At 36.5% G+C, this 20671-nt stretch overlaps 1 protein-coding gene across 1 annotated transcript in view; it reads left to right on the plus strand.

The window, feature by feature from the left end:
* The window catches only part of LOC132559686 (uncharacterized), a 33217-nt gene extending 15884 nt beyond the window's left edge, over window positions 1-17333 (plus strand). Inside the window, exons 4-6 of the mRNA XM_060224305.1 lie at window positions 9733-9865; window positions 15001-15047; window positions 16546-17333. Coding sequence (XP_060080288.1) covers window positions 9733-9865; window positions 15001-15047; window positions 16546-17333 — 968 coding nt within the window. The remainder of the gene's footprint in view (window positions 1-9732; window positions 9866-15000; window positions 15048-16545) is intronic.
* Window positions 17334-20671: the final 3338 nt, after the last annotated feature.

The raw sequence follows: 20671 nt of genomic DNA on the forward strand, positions 1-20671 counted from the left end.
TAATCCGTCTGGTGTCTGGTAGAGTGAAATATATATCGTGTTTTATGGTAATCCGTCTGGTGTCTGGTAGAGTGAAATATATATCGTGTTTTATGGTAATCCGTCTGGTGTCTGGTAGAGTGAAATATATATCGTGTTTTATGGTAATCCGTTTGGTGTCGGGTAGAGTGAAATATATATCGTGTTTTATGGTAATCCGTCTGGTGTCGGGTAGAGTGAAATATATATCGTGTTTAATAGTAATCCGTCTGGTGTCGGGTAGAGTGAAATATATATCGTGTTTTATGGTAATCCGTCTGGTGTTGGGGAGAATAAAATGTATATCGTGTTTAATAGTAATCCGTCTGGTGTCGGGTAGAGTGAAATATATATCGTGTTTTATGGTAATCCGTTTGGTGTCGGGTAGAGTGAAATATATATCGTGTTTTATGGTAATCCGTCTGGTGTCTGGTAGAGTGAAATATATATCGTGTTTAATGGTAATCCGTTTGGTGTCGGGTAGAGTGAAATATATATCGTGTTTCATGGTAATCCGTCTGTTGTCGGGTAGAGTGAAATGTATATCGTGTTTTATGGTAATCCGTCTGGTGTCGGGTAGAGTGAAATATATATCGTGTTTTATGGTAATCCGTCTGGTGTTGGGGAGAATAAAATGTATATCGTGTTTAATAGTAATCCGTCTGGTGTCGGGTAGAGTGAAATATATATCGTGTTTTATGGTAATCCATCTGGTGTCGGGTAGAGTGAAATATATATCGTGTTTTATGGTAATCCGTCTGGTGTTGAGGAGAATAAAATGTATATCGTGTTTAATAGTAATCCGTCTGGTGTCTGGTAGAGTGAAATATATATCGTGTTTAATAGTAATCCGTCTGGTGTCGGGTAGAGTGAAATATATATCGTGTTTTATGGTAATCCGTCTAGTGTCGGGTAGAGTGAAATATATATCGTGTTTTATGGTAATCCGTCTGGTGTTGGTAGAGTGAAATATATATCGTTTTTATGGTAATCCGTCTGGTGTCTGGTAGAGTGAAATGTATATCGTGTTTAATGGTAATCCGTCTGGTGTTGGGGAGAATGATATGTATATCGTGTTTAATGATAATTCGTCTGGTGTTTTGGAGAATGAAATGTATATCATGTTTAATGGTAATCCGTCTGGTGTCGGGTAGAGTGAAATGTATATCGTGTTTAATGGTAATCCGTCTGGTGTCGGGTAGAATGAAATGTATATCGTGTTTAATGATAATCCGTCTGGTGTCGGGTAGAGTGAAATGTATATCGTGTTTAATGGTAATCCGTCTGGTGTCGTGAGGAATGGTTCATGACCTGTTGTCAGCTATTTCATTCGTCTTTAAAACTTACCAACATTTAGTTATAACTGTGATTGATTCCCATCAATCTATTCAGCACACATGTTACGACTTACGTATACATGTGTTATATTCTATATGATATTAGTTGTTGCCAGACTTTATTTGATTTCATGCCAAATATCCAAAACAAGTTCTAGAATGTACTTAAAGGATTTCTTGTAGGTTTTTGTTTAATATCAAATCAATGAGGAGAAATGCTGAACTGATATTAGAAAAGCTAACACTTTAAATGAGAGTTTTTCTGATAGCTATAAAAATATTTTTTATTTCAAATCGATTGTTAAATTTGTTATTTGTTATACCAGACAAACCGGTTTCTGACTCTAATCCCATGTTATTATTGGCTGTAATATCCCGTGTTTCCTTGCTGTTTGAAGTTCTACATACAGGAACTTTGTCTCCTTGCTATGTGCTGTGTTCTACATACGGGTACCTTACGTATCCCTGCACTATGTAGGATGATCTAAGCATACGGGTGTCTGAATTTGTTCTGAATTTCGAGTAAGTGTACAATAAAACCCGTATATTAAACACTCAATTAAATTATACCTTTTTGAATATGATATCTCATATAATTTTAATATAACCTTGAATTAATGCTTACAACTTTTGAGAGAAATGTTGAAGATATCAAATTATTCGCCTATTATGATGACGGCTACACAAATTAAGGAAATGTTGAAACTCTATTCAAAAAGGGTTGTCACGTTTTCTCAAGTTAAGTATTGTCATTTAATTGTTCATTGAATAAAAGTACATAGAAATACTACTGTCTTTTGATGTACTCTGATATATAAAACATGGTGAAATAGAACATATGGTTTTATTTTTAGTACCCGACATATCAGATTTCTTGAACATTTAGAAACTAAGACCTGTAGGACTCATAACTATAAATAAATATAAATATTTCACTTTATACACTTTCTAAACTCTAAAAAATCCAATATTGTATTCCATTTTAAATAAATTCTGTAGATGTAAACATGATTGTGTTGAGGAAAGGAAAAACTAGTACCGGCCATCGTTCTGAAGTGAACAAGGAGGTACTGAATTTTTGTATTGGATTTCAACTACATTGATAGTTCAGTACCTTAAATACGATGTACAATATATTTTTCGGTCATCATTAGTCGGTAGACAGATAATCACTAAGAATTGCGTTTTTCCTCTCTGTAGGTAAAAGAGGACAGCATTTATCTTGTTCCTATATACATTGTCATGTTGATTCAGTATAGAACTGTAATATGTCTAGGCAATGGAAACGAGTATGTTTCATATTTTCATACCACGTATATTTCAACAGAGCAGTTACAATAAATGTGATTAATATATTCTTATCGTCTTAGTCAGTAGACAGAAAAATATATTTTAAAAGCATGTAACTATGTTATGTATAAAGTGAAAATATATAACTATATTAAGAAATTAAAAGATATCCAGAATTCTGTGATATGATTGGGGACGACTAGCAATTCCAGGAATGTATATCTAGATATTACATATTTGACTATCGGAAAACATATTAAATGATAGATAGCAGCCGGTCCGGATGACTTTTAATTCACATGTATACATAACTTTCATGAATAATCTTTTGTGAGAATGATCATTATTACAGTCTCCAACATGTTCTTTAAAAATGAATATGCTTTATTTCCTTGTAATCTCTATGGGTTGTTTTTCTAAATTGAATTGTTGTCCTTCTAAAATGATATGTGAAAGTTACATTTTTTAAGTATTCGCCGGATGGACCTCCCCATCTACGTTTTTACAATTTTTCGATTACTTTGGATTTGCCTCAGTCGCCTCTTAGGCAAGAAAATTTAGACCCGGAGTAAGAAGGACGAAACAGTTGTGTGATGCAGTTTAATTCATTGTTTGGCTCTAACTCTAAAGTTTCATTAGAAGTTGCTATGTTGTGGTGATTTTTGTACAATCTTAAATAGGTATATATTGCTCCCGCACATACGTAGTAATATTGGTTGGGTTATGGCATCACTTTTTTCATATTTTACAGTATCGTCTTTAAACTTGATAACTCCGATGTGTTTTTTTTTATTTATTTATTGTAAGATTTTTTAAAAACTTGGTTACCTCGACGTAATTTTTTTTAGATATTTTGTAAGACATTCTTTAAACTTGATGACTTCAATTTTTTTATAATATTCTAAGGGACCTTTAAACGTGATAACCTCGGATGATATTTTTATATTTTGTAAGACCTTCCTAAGACTTGATAGTCTCGGTGTATATTATGTACTTTGTGTGACCTGTAAACTTGATAATCTCTATGCATATTTTTTATATTTTGTAAAACATTCTTTAAACGTGATAACCTCGGTGTATTTTTTAATATTTTATAAGACCTTCATTACACTTGATAGTCTGGATGTATTCTAATTTTTTGTGGACGTGTTAGCTTGATAACCTCGAAGATTTTTTTATAATGTGTGACACCTTTAAAGTTGACAAAACTCGATGTATTTAAAAAATAAAATTGTATAACCTTCTTGAAACTTGATAACTTGTATCGGGCATGCTGTAGATAAATCACATCAATACTTGTTTACCACCTTATCGGAGTTGATCGGAACTTGCTTCATAAAGTTCAAATATTTCTCAAAGAAATTAAAGTCTTGACTATTTCCTGGACAAGCTAGCTGATTGTGCAATGTCTTGTTGAAAGGCATTTTTTCATTTGGAAATATTAACATACATTCATCGTAACTTGTTTCTGATGTCAGTTAATGTCAATGTTCCCCAATACGTTTCAGAACACCGTCGCCTTCATGACCAATCACTTCCCACACGTAGACACCGTGTTCAATACACATATGATGAGATTGTTCTGACATTTTCATTAGAATTTTACCTTTTTTACTGTAACAATAACTTCGGAATATGATTTCGTTAGACAATAAAACGTTTTCTTAATAATTTTAAGTAAATCATCTCGAGATTTTTCCACTCGAAACGTCATTTATTTGGCGTTTTAATCAACAATGGCTTTCAGACTGGTATAGACAACTTCGTCTCACTTTACAATATTCTCTGAATTAGCCACCTGCTAACCAGTTTCATCGTTCAATTTTGTCTTTAATTCGCTCAACGTCAATCGTCTGCTTTTCCAAAAAAAATCAACACATCTGTTCTTCTCTCCTTCGGAAATAATTTCCGTCCTTTTTTCTTATTCAAGTCTTTAATACCAATCGTTTCCTGTACTTTTCCATATCATCTGGTCATTGCAGATATTTTCTTCGGCTTTAATGTTATATCACACCTCGAAAGGGATGATTAGCAAGTTAGCTATATTTGGCAGCAGCATACCTGAAGACAAATGGTAAACTTATAATCGATATCGAAATAAACTATTTTTATGTTAACAGCATATATTGATTATATATTAAAAGAATGACAGATTAGGAGTGGCGAGGTAGGAGGACAGATGTTCAGATACCCGGTATTACACTTTTGAAGTTATACCCAGAGTGTACTAATGTTATTTTGTAGAAGTTTTGAGTTGTGTTTAACAAGGATTTCGATATTTGATCAATTATATTTATAAACTATTGATTAAGGAATATAAACCATCATCCTATCACAAGATACACAAGAGAGGTAACATTTACATTAAAACACAAAGAGTTTTTAATGCTTTAGACTGTATGTTCTGTCATTGACAGCGAGAGACACTACACCCGTGTTCAGCTTGGTCCTTTTAACAAAAGGGATTGACAAGAGAGACTTGTTTGCTCTGCTACGTCGTTTGAAAGTAAATAGTGTTCTGTAGGAAATTCGTCACGTTCAGGAACAATTTCATTCCTAAAATTTAACCGAAGACGATGTCATTATCATTGCCATGAAACATGATATAATGTTAAGTCTAGCGACTTCTAGACTTCTCAGCAGAACCCTTTATGTGTCAACCAGATCCACACAACCATTGTGTTCTCTATGTCACCAACTCAACATGTTAGACTCAAGTTGTTTTAGTGAGGTTTGCAAACCAGTTTAGAGACTTCATAAAAACAATTGATGATGATGAAACAGATCAAATCGACATAACTAAATCTAGTCTGGCGACGAATGATTAGATAAATGTTACTAAATAACAACTTCATTACAAGTCTAAGTCTATTCATGGCTTTCCTCACAAAAGTGCCCACGATCCTCCCTATTATAACTGTAGGTCTGCTGCTTCCAACAATTCCAATGTAATGACCTTGATCCAACTCCTCTTTAAGGATATTCCTGGTCTACAACTTTACACAACTATCTTTTAGATAGCCTTTTAGTCAAGGTCATTCGCATCATTATCCAAAATGGAAAACTACGAGATTCTCTAATGGAATCTGTTGAAGGTTACGTCAGAGGAAGGCAAAACTGTGCAAAGGGTACACGACTGTGTGGTTAAATCTATCAGGTCGGTTAATTATTGTAAGAAATATCAGAAGCTGGAAATCAATTTTTATTTATCTCTTTTTTAAGTCTGCATTCCCTAATACCGACATCAAAACCAGTCAACCATTGGAATAATGAATTTGTAGTTACATCTACCGGCAGTGCACCAAGAAGTATTTATTTCTTGCTTGTTAAAATAACTAGATATACTCGGTGGACTTTGAAAAAAAAGATTTGAGGAATCTTGTCTTTTTCGTTATCCTTCTGAATACCAGTTATATATATTATATATATATATATATTACCTAATCGTATCATGGCGGCTAAATCAGTTGTTCAACTACACTTTATCTAAATTGCTGAATACCATTTGAGGAAGTACTTTTAATTCAATATTATGGTCGCATCGTGACATTCTTCACTCCAGTACTGAAATCGGTGGAATATGGAAAAGTGTATCAACCATTTGATCATCTTGTGTATCCATTCCTCGAATTATTTAATTCATTTTAAAGTCTTTCTTTTCTACTTTGTTAAACACCATGCCTCATGCGTAGCTGAATGCATATTTCTTGTTTCTCATGAAATACTACAGCTTAGATAAACTGTACCGAGAATAGAATCGTGAAAATGATTGACTTCCTATTCCGTTTCTGTTACCTTTACTTATCAGAAAAGCTGTATCGATAACGCCGATCATACAAGTTGAAATAAGAAATAAGATTCCCTAGATACTTACATGATTCTCGAGTCTCGCCCTACACTAAATACCTACCTGATTCCCTAGTCTCGCCCTACACTAGATACCTACCTGATTCCCGAGTCTCGCTCCATAACAAATACCTGCCTGATCCTCTAGTCTCGCTCTATAATAGATAACCGCCTCATCCCCGAGTCTCGCTCCATAATAGATACCTGTCTGATCCCCGAGTCTCGCTCCATAATAGATACCTGCCTGATTCCCGAGTCTCGCTCCATAACAGATACCTGCCTGATCCCCGAGTCTCGCTCCATAATATATACCTGCCTGATTCCCGAGTCTCGCACCATAATAGATACCTGCCTGATCCCCGAGTCTCGCTCCATAATAGATACCTGTCTGATTCCCGAGTCTCGCACCATAATAGATACCTACTTGATCTCCAATTCTCGCTCCATAATATATACCTGTCTGATTCCCGAGTCTCGCACCATAATAGATACCTGCCTGATCCCCGAGTCTCGCTCCATAATAGATACCTGCCTGATCCCCGAGTCTCGCACCATAATAGATACCTGCCTGATCCCCGAGTCTCGCTCCATAATAGATACCTGTCTGATCTCCGAGTATCGCTCCATAATATATACCTGTCTGATCTCCGAGTCTCGCTCCATAATAGATACCTGCCTGATCCCCGAGTCTCGCTCCATAATAGATACCTACTTGATCTCCAATTCTCGCTCCATAATATATACCTGTCTGATTCCCGAGTCTCGCGACATAATAGATACCTGCCTGATCCCCGAGTCTCGCTCCATAATAGATACCTGTCTGATCTCCGAGTCTCGCTCCATAATATATACCTGTCTGATCTCCGAGTCTCGCTCCATAATAGATACCTGCCTGATCCCCGAGTCTCGCTCCATAATAGATACCTGCCTGATCCCCGAGTCTCGCACCATAATAGATACCTGCCTGATCCCCGAGTCTCGCTCCATAATAGATACCTGTCTGATCTCCGAGTCTCGCTCCATAATATATACCTGTCTGATCTCCGAGTCTCGCTCCATAATAGATACCTGCCTGATCCCCGAGTCTCGCTCCATAATAGATACCTGCCTGATTCCCGAGTCTCGCACCATAATAGATACCTGCCTGATCCCCGAGTCTCGCTCCATAATAGATACCTGTCTGATCTCCGAGTCTCGCTCCATAATATATACCTGTCTGATCCCCGTGTCTCGCTCCATAATAGATACCTACTTGATCTCAGATTCTCGCTCCATAACAGATACCTGCCTGATACCCGAGTCTCGCACCATAATAGATACCTGTCTGATTCCCGAGTCTCGCACCATAATACATACCTGCCTGATTCCTGAGTCTCTCACCATAACAGATACCTACCTGATCTCCGATTCTCGCACCATAACAGATACCTACTTGATCTCCGATTCTCGCTCCATAATAGATACCTGTCTGATCCCCGAGTCTCGCACCATAACAGATACCTACTTGATCTCCGATTCTCGCTCCATAATAGATACCTGTCTGATTCCCGAGTCTCGCACCATAACAGATACCTACTTGATCTCCGATTCTCGCTCCATAATAGATACCTGTCTGATCCCCGAGTCTCGCACCATAATAGATACCTGTCTGATCTCCGAGTCTCGCTCCATAACAGATACCTACTTGATCTCCGATTCTCGCTCCATAATAGATACCTGTCTGATCCCCGAGTCTCGCACCATAATAGATACCTGTCTGATTCCCGAGTCTCGCACCATAATAGATACCTGTCTGATCTCCGAGTCTCGCTCCATAACAGATACCTACTTGATCTCCGATTCTCGCTCCATAATAGATACCTGTCTGATCCCCGAGTCTCGCACCATAATAGATACCTGTCTGATTCCCGAGTCTCGCACCATAATAGATACCTGCCTGATCCCCGATTCTCGCTCCATAACAGATACCTGCCTGATCCCCGAGTCTCGCCTTACACTAGATCATTGCATGATCCCTGGGTGTCACCTGAAGCGCTCAGAGACCTGGTGACAATGGATGACCAATTACCTAGATTAACTCCCTAAAACAAATTGTGCCGAGCTTCTGACCAGTCTTCATTTCCTGCCTACACTATACATGTCAATATCAGCCTGGAAATCTCCCTTGTAATTATCTTTTTTCTCCTCTGTATCCATCATTATCCAGGCCTGTGATTGGGTAAACCTTGTAGATGAAACGATTCATTTTTCTATCGTGTATAAAAATGATATATTGTCGAGCGATCAGGTGTGTGTTATTGTCAATGATGATGAGATAGCAGGTAAGATTTCAGAATTCCCGGGACACACTGTCATTAATGAGTGAAATGGATCCATGTAATTGAGTATTAAATAAAGAATGCACGCCGGTGTGGTGCTGCCGTAGGACAGTGAGCCCTGTCGGTGACAGCCTTGTCACAAACACTTGATCACGTTTAGATGACAAGATAATTATTTTCCGATTGGATTGACAGATAAACTTCTGTTATGGATAATATTCTGATATATAAAGCAGTAATTAATTTTCTGCAAATCAGGATATATTCTTTCAGAGGATGTTCTAAACGTTTTCCTTAAAATATTTGAGTATTTCTTGTTTCCGGAAAGTTTAATCTGTTTTTGGCAGTAATTTTTGCCTTTGTTAATCGTTAATGATATTTTAGTGGGTCGTCAGTCCTTATTTATCTCTAGCACTAGAGAGCTCCATTGATTCTGGCTATCTGGTCCCAATAATCAATAGAAATGGTAATATTACAATGGAGTGCAGGCTTCAAAGAGACACAAAGATTTTATCGGCACTTTAGTAAAACTTAAATATAAATCAGTTTTATATTTCACGCCAATGAGTTTCTTTTTCACTGAATTTTATAACAGGAAATATTTAATTATTAAAACATGAAAGGAGTCATGATATTAGTAGTAAATCATTCTCGTTTCTAATTAAATGATCACTGATAAGAGTGAAATGGTTCTTCATTGATGTTGTTTTAAGTACTATTCTGGCAACTTTATTATAGAAAATGGCCTTATAAAATTTACTGTCTATCAGGATAGATATTTGTAGAAATATTTTGATCACTGCTGGGTTGACTATTCAGCAGTTATGTTCTATGATTTGGTGATATAGAAGCTCGTTATTAACTGTGCTCTGACATTATGATATTAAGATTTCTTGAACATGTTTTAATTTTTCGTTTTACAGCAGCCGCACGTAACAATGGTCTAAATGAATCAGACGAGCGATTTCTCGCCATCACATTCGGCTCAGCCACAGCAGTCCTCATCATCATCGGCCTGGTGTTTATCATCAGCTTCTGTCACAAACGGAGAAACAGGTACGGTACTGTCACACACACCAAACTGTCATGATGATGGTGACGGGATGAAGTGATGTCAGAAAAATGTAATACCTTTGTATATACTGTTCATACTGAGAGATAGATTTCACACACTTTTCGATACAAATTACCAATAACATATAGATGCAGTATAAGATATAAAAATATGCAATTATTTCAACCTTACAGGACTAGTAATGATAGTTTTAATGTGTAATGAGATATTAAGGTGTACCATACAACTATTTCATCTTTAAGGGACTAGTAATGATAGTTTTAATCTGTAATGAGGTATTAAAGTGTACCATACAGCTATTTCACCTTTAAGGGACTAGTAATGGTAGTTTTAATGTATAATGAGATATTAAAGTGTACCATACAGCTGTTTCATCTTTACGGGACTAGTTATAATAGTTTTAATGTGTAATGACATTATTTCAAAGAATTAAGAAGTGCAGGTATTTCAATATAAGTTCTTATTCTCACTTCAAACAAGCATTACATTTACAGACATACGTATGATTATCACCCTTCATTACAAACTAAAGAAAAGATATAGTAGATTAGAACCATTATATTGAATTTCGTCTTAATTCATCAATCTATTTGTTATTGTCTGAGGCTAATCCGATCTACAAATCGGTAACGTCATATATCTATAAATTTAAATAACATTGAATATCACTGAATACTGTCGGTTACTGACTACCTGTACTGATACTCACAATGTCATTTAACACACTTTACTAGATCATGCTGACATTGTAAATCATATGTGGCTTCCTCTTGTTAAAGTAATATTTCATACAGAAATGTAAAAACAACATGCAAAAATCCAAATGCCTTTACAAATCATGTCATGTTAGGCTACGCTTGTGCTTTTACAGGCACAAAATATATCGTGATTAGATTACAATAGCACTTCATTATAGACTGAAAACGAAGAAAAAAATGTTGAGACCCTTTTATGAAAATGGGCAAATAGTGGAATAATTGGTAAAATCTTTGTCGGAGATTATCAATACAGGATGAAAAATCCATTAGGTCCCTTGTGTACACGACTACCATGTATAAAGGCCCGTCAATCACTCCATAGACTTAGTCACTAGCTTATCTCCGTGACGAGGAAAGCCTGTTATTCCAATCCATGGATAACCCTTGGGATTATTCACATGATTTCAAAGATGGCATCTTCTCTTTGGTTACGTTTACAAGTAGAACATGCCTTTTCCGTACACAGCCTTTCAAAGATATGTCATCTTTACCCTTGTTTGTGACGTATACGTATAGATTTTCAATAAAATTCTTTTTGCCTGTCTAGCTGAAGATGGGTGTGTATATATAGTCTATTCTACTACTAGAATCGATGCTTGACAGTGTTATAGAAGTCTGGCATCATAGCTTTGAAATCCTGATAACATTTTATATTTGGTCTGACATCATAGCAATATCTGACTTCATAAAAAGTCTGACGTCTTAGCAATGTCTGATATCAAGAAATGTCTGATATCGTAGCAATGTCTAACATTATAAAAATGTTTGACATCATAGTAGTGTCTGACATCATAGAAATATATTGCGTCATAGTAGTAAAAAATATCACATTAATGGTTGACATCAACAGTGGTTGCGAAATTTTACACTCGTTGATACAGGAAAAGACTAGTGAAGGTCAGAAATTGCTTCTCTAGTTAGTAGAGATTGTCTGCCGTAGCTAGTGCCAGAAAAAAATCTTTAGCTGGTACAAGAAACCTGTCACCAAGTAATCACTAACAATGTTCTAGAGAAGCGGGTGTCAGAGATTTCTGCCATAGCTAGTGCCAGAGAACTTAAACCTTGGCTAGTGCTAGAAAAACTGCCACCAAGCAATTGCCAGAAAACTTCTACCCTAGCTGATGCCAGAAAACTGCTATCAAGCAATTGCTAAAAACTTCTACTGTAGCTAATGTCAGAACTTCTTCTCTAGCTAGTGCCAGGAAACTGCCACTAAGTAATTACCAGAACATTTCTACCCCAGCTAGTTTCAAACATGGCTACCCCATCTAGCGCTGGATTGCTTCTAGAATAGCGGGCGCCATGAAAATACTGCATAAGGTGGTGCCAGAGTTTGAAAGCAATAGTGTAGTGTTCTTCACTTTAAATTATGCTTGTCACATTTTTGCCATTTATTCTCATGTCAAAAAATGTAACGACACGCCTTTATGGCCTTTTTGCAAAGAAACTTAAGATATCTCTCCCTTAATTGTATTGAAGTAAAACATCGAAGTGTTAGCTTTTAGTTGAGGTTTAATGACACTGTAATGTAACAGAAGAACCATGACCAATGAATGATATATCCACATGTATCAGACAAGATGCTGTTCATGTAACGTTATTTATGTCTGATATATTTTCTCATGGTCAAACCAGACTGTCACATATCCCAATGTTTACCAAGGACTTATAAAACAATTGAGGTTAGTCCTGGTAAAACATGAGACAAACAGGCTGAATGTCGTGTGTAGACAATCTAATACCATGCACCACAACATCATTAAACATGAGAATCAGACTCTTTAATCGTTTTTATGTAACAAGTTCGTATACTTAAATGTAGACAACAAAGAACCTGACGCACCCGACTTTCTAGCCCTGAATAAATGTTTAATGACATCGCCTACCGAACACAATAAGTACACTGGTACTCAACACCCTCTTCAAGCGCCCTGCGCCAGTTGATACATTGCGCCATCGACAACCACTGATTGGATTTTTTTCACTAAACGTAACAGATTTCTCTTTCAGTACAACTTTCAAGGGGTGTTTCATTGAATTTCTACATTCAAGAACTAGACACATCAACATAACACACGATATACAAACAAAAGGAAGCATCTCTGCACGTGAATTTATCGGAGCAAACAGACCCATTTATGTTCCTGAGAAATTGAATCCCCAAACAAAACCGTAACAGTAAGAATATAATACTGTTTAAATCAATACGAAGCCTATCTTTCTTACGTCGGAGGTTTTAAGAGCTCCCTTATGACCTTGGGTTTCAATGCATCTGATTTACCCGATATAGAAACCATCGGTAGACTGTTTAGTTGATAGTTCCAAACTTGGTACTCTGTATACCGACAATAGACAAATTGATACTCCATATACTGCCATTATTGTTGTGCTTTATTTGACACTGGCTTGACACCTAGTGTACTGTCTTAAGCTTGGTTCCTATACACAGCAGTATTATAACGAGAACTTGGTAGACCTGTAATACTAAGATAACTCTCTACCTCGACATATTGATATCCAGAGAATACTCACTCGTTAATGAAGTAAAATGTTTATAACATAGATTGTACAAAAGACACACAAGCGAACAGCACCTTTTACATAATTTAGAGTGAGATACAGTAGAGCCAAAGTATGAGTTAAATTACATCATACAGTGTATAGTCCTTCTAGAATTCGTCAGCATGCTAAGGGCCTAAATACTGAAGCCGAGGAGGCGACTAAGGAAAATCCAAAGTGATCAAAAAGGCAAAATCTAGACGGGGAGGTGCAGCAGCCTCATTATTAGATAAAGTTCGTATTTTTCATATATTAGCTAATTTTAGAATAGGGTCAAATACATGTGTATTTTCTGAACCGTGCCACTATTCGAGATAATTAAAACGTGGCAAGGATGTTACGGCAAACATCGGGACTTAAAGTCCATCATCAGTGTCTATCACCTGCTACCTTAAAGATTGTATAAAAGACATACAAGTGAATAGCACCTTTTCATAATTTAGAGTGAGATAGAGTAGAGCCAAACTATGAGTTAAACTGCATCATACAGCTAAGTAAATAAATATTTCTATCAAAGATTACATGAACATCATTGTATCAAATTGCCAGCCTTGTGGTAATACAAGGTGACAGAGCACTACTAACTTCAGCCGAAACAAATGTTTGTATATAAATACGTTATGTCTTTAATGTTACTTATCTCGCTGAAAATTTCTGTCGGATTCGAATTGTCAATAGAATTGCAAGACTTGTCTATAGAAATTCAAGGTAACTACCACATGGCGAAGACCAGCTCAGGGTGTGAAATCGTTACAATATATGATAAAACAACGGTCCATTTTAAACAGTAAACACTACAGAGAACAGGTGAACATCGATATACTGGTAATTCACCAACAACATTCTTTTTCAGGCTTAAAAAGAAAAAAAAAAAACATTATTAAAAGTTTATTTATACCAGATCACAAAAACAATACAGCAGGTAATGGTTATATTCATACAGCTGAAAATTTGTTTGGTCAATATTTGTGATCAATAGTAAAGAATATCTGAACCGTTTCAGATGTAGTGTTTGATAGTTGTAGCAGTGAACGTGGCTGTCCGATTACCTGTTTACTCAATGATCAACACCATATTATGTGATAACGGATATTCCTGATATTTTATTATGAATAACACACAGATTGTTTAATCAAATCCTTTTACAACTCCAAACAATATGGAGACAAACAGTGCTGTCGTATGTTTCCTACACGAGGTTGTATCAAAGCTATCATGTTTACTTGGTCTAGAAAGCATTACAATTATTCACAGGACGGTGCCAAACTATCGATTGGTTTTTATTCTCATACAGGATTATCATCAATAATTTTGTCAGACATATAGTGCTATCCTGTGTGTACCAAAAGGCTTGTAATTAAACTAGTACTTGGACTGACAGCGATCAACCTGTCTGGTCCATCCCCCGCATCTCCACATCAGTATTACATCCCCTATGATTTTGTTCATATACGATATTCTTACGAACAGTTCATGCCATAATGCTGGTATTTGTTCATGATTGTAAGACACACAAGTGAATGGCACATTTTAAAACAATTCAGAGTTATATATAACAGGGCCAAATGATGAATTAAACTGCATCATACAGTTGTTTCGTCCTTTTACAACACGTCAGTGATGTTGAGGGTCGAGGAGGCGACTGAGGAAAATCCGAAGTGATCGAAAAAAAAATGTCGGAATCTAGCCCATAATTCAGTAAATTTCGTAATTTTCATAAAACTTTCAGAAAAAAAGTTAAGTAAATGTGAACATACAGAACCTTTCAAACATTTGAACGGATTTTCTTTTTATTGCAGTTTCATCTTCTGGAGTAGGAGTCAAGACGCCTATGAAGCGACCAATGGTAACTTAAACACTGTGTTATTAATCGTTTACAGGGAATCGGGACGGAGTGACCATTTATACTTTTGTACACCGTGGGTCAAGTCTACTGTCAGTTCTGTATTCTCCCTGTCCTTAATCGTCCTCTTCTGGACACCGAGAGATAGGATGTTGTCAATACTATGGTTCTGTACTCTCCCTGTCCTTAATCGTCCTCTTCTGGACACCGACAGAGTGGATGTTGTCAATACTATGGTTCTGTATTCTCCCCGTCCTTAATCGTTCTCTTCTGGACACCGAGAAAGCGAAAGTTATTTAAACTGTCGATTTTGTATTCTCCCCGTCCTTAATCTTCCTCTTCTGGATATCGAGAGAGTGGATGTTGTCAATACTATGGTTCTGTATTCTCCCCGTCCTTAATCGTTCTCTTCTGGACACCGAGAAAGCGAAAGTTATTTAAACTGTCGATTTTGTATTCTCCCCGTCCTTAATCTTCCTATTCTGGACACCGAGAAAGCGAAAGTTATTTAAACTGTCGATTTTGTATTCTCCCCGTCCTTAATCTTCCTCTTCTGGATATCGAGAGATAGGATGTTGTCAATACTATGGTTCTGTACTCTCCCTGTCCTTAATCGTCCTCTTCTGGACACCGACAGAGTGGATGTTGTCAATACTATGGTTCTGTATTCTCCCCGTCCTTAATCGTTCTCTTCTGGACACCGAGAAAGCGAAAGTTATTTAAACTGTCGATTTTGTATTCTCCCCGTCCTTAATCGTCCTCTTCTGGATATCGAGAGAGTGGATGTTGTCAATGCTATGGTTCTGTATTCTCCCCGTCCTAAATCGTCCACTTCTGGAAACCAAGAAAGCGAAAGTAGTCTAAACTGTCGGTTCTGTATTCTCCCTGTCCTTGATGTTCCTCTTCAGAACACTGAGAAAGTGGATATTGTCTACACTGTCAATTTTGTATTCTCCCAGTCTTTAATCGTCCTCTTCTGGACACCGACAGAGTAGATGCTGTCCCGTCCTTAGATTCCCACTATCATAGCTAGAGAGTGAATGAAGTCTTTATTATAGCATTCGATCACTCTGAGTGTTGCAGTGAGGTTAATGGACATCCAAGTCTAGCCATATTTCAATGAAGGATGTCTATATATCCTGTACAAATGGCTTCGTATCTCTTTATAGATCAGATATATTGATCTAAACTTGTCTCAATTATATAGTCTTGTTTTATGTTGTGTAAAGTTCGAATTTTTATCTCATGTTAGCTAATACGTGATTTGAATTATTCCTTTATAGTTCTGTCCCATTGTCTGATATAAATATATGATTACTCCTGAATAGTTTTGTCCCATATTCTCATATAAAGATAGAATTATTGAAATCTTCATACAAATGTATTTACAGATGTTGTATTGTCTTTATATTTAGGCTTGTCCAATGTGTGACTGATTTGAACTAAGATGTTATGAGCACCACAACATCTGGAGAGACTCATTCCTATGCTATAATTTCAGGTGTTGAACAGATTGGACGTAACATTGACAGCGCTGGGCAGAATGACTATGTCAGCGACGACCTTAAGCTTGTCGAATCAGAATATGAGGAAATCTGCGACGTCAACCAAGACTGGAAAAAGGAAAAACTACCGATATTTGACAAAGTTTGTGATCCTGATGAAAATGATGCCAAGTTAGTAGGGGAGAATTCTCTCCCACACACAAATGGGGTTCTCCCTGTTCATAACGGTGTCAGTAGTGACCAGACTGAATCTAAGCCAGTTTGTTGTACAGAACCCGTCCAGCCGATGGACGGTAACCTCATCATGGCTGACCGGCTATTGTCACAATCCAATAACAAAGCAGACACACAAGAAATGGATCTGCTCCACCTTACAGACTTCAGTGATATGAAACCTCAGGATGATTCCGAGTCCTCCGATATCATGTCATCAAAAGTAGTGAAAGACTCCAACATAGATAACAACCATTTTGGTATCGATGATGCTAATCAAGTAGCTAGTACATCTACGGTGCAGCCGAGCTGTCCTCCGCCACCTGAGGAGGCAAGTCAGGGTGAACCTTTGGGTCAAAGTCAGTATATAAATGTTGATGGAGTCAACAATGACAATATAACAGAAAATTATACAAACTTAAATAAAGGCGAAAGTTCACATTCCTACGAACACCTTGACCCTAATACACGAGAAGACCCCTCGTCCAACCAAACTTACGAGGCCTTAATTCCAGTCATCGCTCCAGACCAACGGCAAGATCTGACTAGTGACCAATCCACCACAAGTTAATGTGATGTGGGGATATCTATAGAGTTGCCGATGTGTGACACAAGTTCTACATACATATGTTTATTACAATTACTGTATATTTCTCAACTTTTAGATATTGGATTACGAAGTAGGGTCCGTTCGGATCTTACCACTCTAGTGTTTTGGACATAACCGAACACTTGATCCAGCAAACCATGGTCACGTGACTCCGGCTACAAAAATGATAAGGTAATAAGTAAACAACACGTTCAAATGTAGGTACAGGCCATTATGGAAGTGGAATGGTCATAGTCACAGTAATTAAGGTAAATGTACTTTGGCTGTCGCTATTTGACAATAACATGGTTATCTTGGTACCCATATACTTCGAACCCAAAAGTCACCATGGTAATACTTATGTAGTCTTACCACACTAGTTTCCATGTCAGCCATTCGATAATTATATATTTGTAGTCCTTTTTTTACCATGGTAATCTTATGATTACTATATCTTGACTACTACAGTAGAAACATCACAGCCATGGTAATGAGTATATAACTGTTAATATTATTCGTGTCGTCATGGTAATTGTGAGAGATATATAACTACAGACACTACTATGGTTAAGGTTAATATACTGATATGAACATTGTTGCTATGGTTACAATAAACTAGGTTACTATAGTAATATAACTATAATCAGTATTTGTACTTATGTTTATCAGTTTTATCACTGATATTAATATCACAAAGATACTTAATTATACAGTAAATTTGTTGTCGACAATGTACCATCAAGGGACGTAACTCAGAAGATGGATTTCATTGATGCATTTGTTAAACAAAACAAAAAAAATGACTTTGATGTTATACCATATAATGGTGCCTGTGACAGGCTAACGTGAGACACTTTGTGACTGGTGGGTTTTAGTAAGTATGAGACACCTTGTGACTGAATGGCTTTTTGTTAGCACGAGACACTGTGACTGGTGGGTTTTAGTTGGCATGAGACACTTTGTGACTGATGGATTTTAGTTGGCATGAGACACTTTGTGACTGATGGATTTTAGTTGGCATGAGACACTTTGTGACTGATGGATTTTAGTTGGCATGAGACACTTTGTGACTGATGGATTTTAGTTGGCATGAGACACTTTGTGACTGATGGATTTTAGTTGGCATGAGACACTTTGTGACTGATGGATTTTAGTTGGCATGAGACACTTTGTGACTGATGGATTTTAGTTGGCATGAGACACTTTGTGACTGATGGATTTTAGTTGGCATGAGACACTGTGACTGATGGATTTTAGTTGGCATGAGACACTTTGTGACTGATGGATTTTAGTTGGCATGAGACACTTTGTGACTGATGGATTTTAGTTGCCATGAGACACTTTGTGACTGATGGATTTTAGTTGGCATGAGACACTTTGTGACTGATAGATTTCTGTTAACTTGAGACACTTTGTGATTGACGGGCTTTTGTTGACATCAGACAATTTCTGACTGGTGGGTTATAGCTAACATGAGACACTGTGATTGGTGTATACAATAGGCTTTATGACTTGTTGAACTCGAAGGTTTTTTTTTCTTTTTTGGAATATTATTCCTAGATTTTATTTAATAATAAACATTTTTATTCTTTCACTGTCTGGAATAGTTTTATAGATACCTGACGTTTGCTGCCTAAATTATTAAACCAAATCGATGGTGTTCTACCGCTTATCTTGTATTGTCTGGAATTCGTTTGTTTTGTAAGGTGTAGTAAATTATATCCGACTATTTGTATATGTATATATATATATATATGTATATATATACATATTTGCATCGAGGTTTTGGCTGATTGAAACATATGCTGCCTATATGTGTACAGATGTGACGCAGTATATACGTTAAAAGATCACGTGATTTGGATGACTGTTGTGATTGGTTAGAGTATGAATGGTTGCTGTGGATACATGGAATACTGTATGTAGCTGTGCATTTCTCTTGATATTTGTTACAGATTCTTTTTCTATACATTGCTCAATATGGTCACTCCATGTATGTTCGTGTCTGAGTGTAACATCATGACGTCATTATAAAACGTGTATAGTAATGTATGTTTATAACTGCAACTGAACGCTAGGATTAAATCATTATATGTTTTTAATATTTTGTTTAATTTTCATGCATCGTTTGACATGTCACATTCTATTTCCAAGGTATGACAAATGTTTTTTGCCTTTACATAATGCTTTGATCAGTATATAGATGTGACACCCTGTTTATATTGGTGTAACATACATGCTTGACCAAGTTCACAACCCTATCTGGGCAAACAGATATGATCATTATCTTAGTGTGACAATCCTGTTTGTCAGGACAAGTGATTCTGAGAAGTTCTGATCATAATACAAGTTTGACTAATTTTCTGTCAAGACAAACGGTTCTTATCAATATATATATATAAATACTCTCTGGATAAATTGCATTGAAATTGATACAGGTGTGGCACGCCTACTTGTTCAGACAAATATCTCTGATCAATATATTGGTATTATACGTGTTTGTCCAGACGAAAAACTCTGATCATTAAACAGGTTCGATAAACCTGCTTGTTTAGACCAATAACTCTGATCATTTTATAGGTATGACACGTATTTGTCTAGACGAACAGATGTGATCATTATATAGATGTGACACACCTGTTTGTCAAGACAAATAACTGATAATTTTATAGGGAAGACACGTGTTTGTCTAGACGAACAGATGTGATCATTATATAGATGTGACACACCTGTTTGTCAAGACAAATAACTGATAATTTTATAGGGAAGACACGTGTTTGTCTAGACGAACAGATGTGATCATTATATAGATGTGACACACCTGTTTGTATAGACAAATAACTGATCATTTTATAGGTATGACACGTGTTTGTCTAGACGAACAGATGTGATCATTATATAGATGTGACACACCTGTTTGTCTAGACAAATCACTCTAATCATTCTATAGGTATGACACCTGTTTGTCTAGACGGACAGCTGTGATCACTATATAGGTGTGACACCTGTTTGTCTGGACGAACAGCTGTGATAATTATATACGTGTAATACATGATTGTCTAGACATAAACAGTAATGTTAATCACATTATAATTACTTTGTGGAGAAAGAAAACGGGATTTTTCAACTCCATGTACACATTAAGAATTCTTAACAATGGAGGCAGAGCATTTTTTTTCGAAACTTAATTAAAAATCAAAATGTTCATGAATCATGATGGCATGACATTTATGTGTGTACACTGAAGCGTGACCTTGTCCGATACCTTATATTGTCATGTTTGAAGAGGAGCACCACTTGCAAATAAATTGTTCAATTTT

The sequence above is a fragment of the Ylistrum balloti genome, unplaced genomic scaffold, assembly GCF_031769215.1.
Source record: "Ylistrum balloti isolate Yb309-2 unplaced genomic scaffold, AGI_CSIRO_Ybal_v1 Utg370948, whole genome shotgun sequence".
Classification (NCBI taxonomy): Eukaryota; Metazoa; Mollusca; class Bivalvia; order Pectinida; family Pectinidae; genus Ylistrum; species Ylistrum balloti.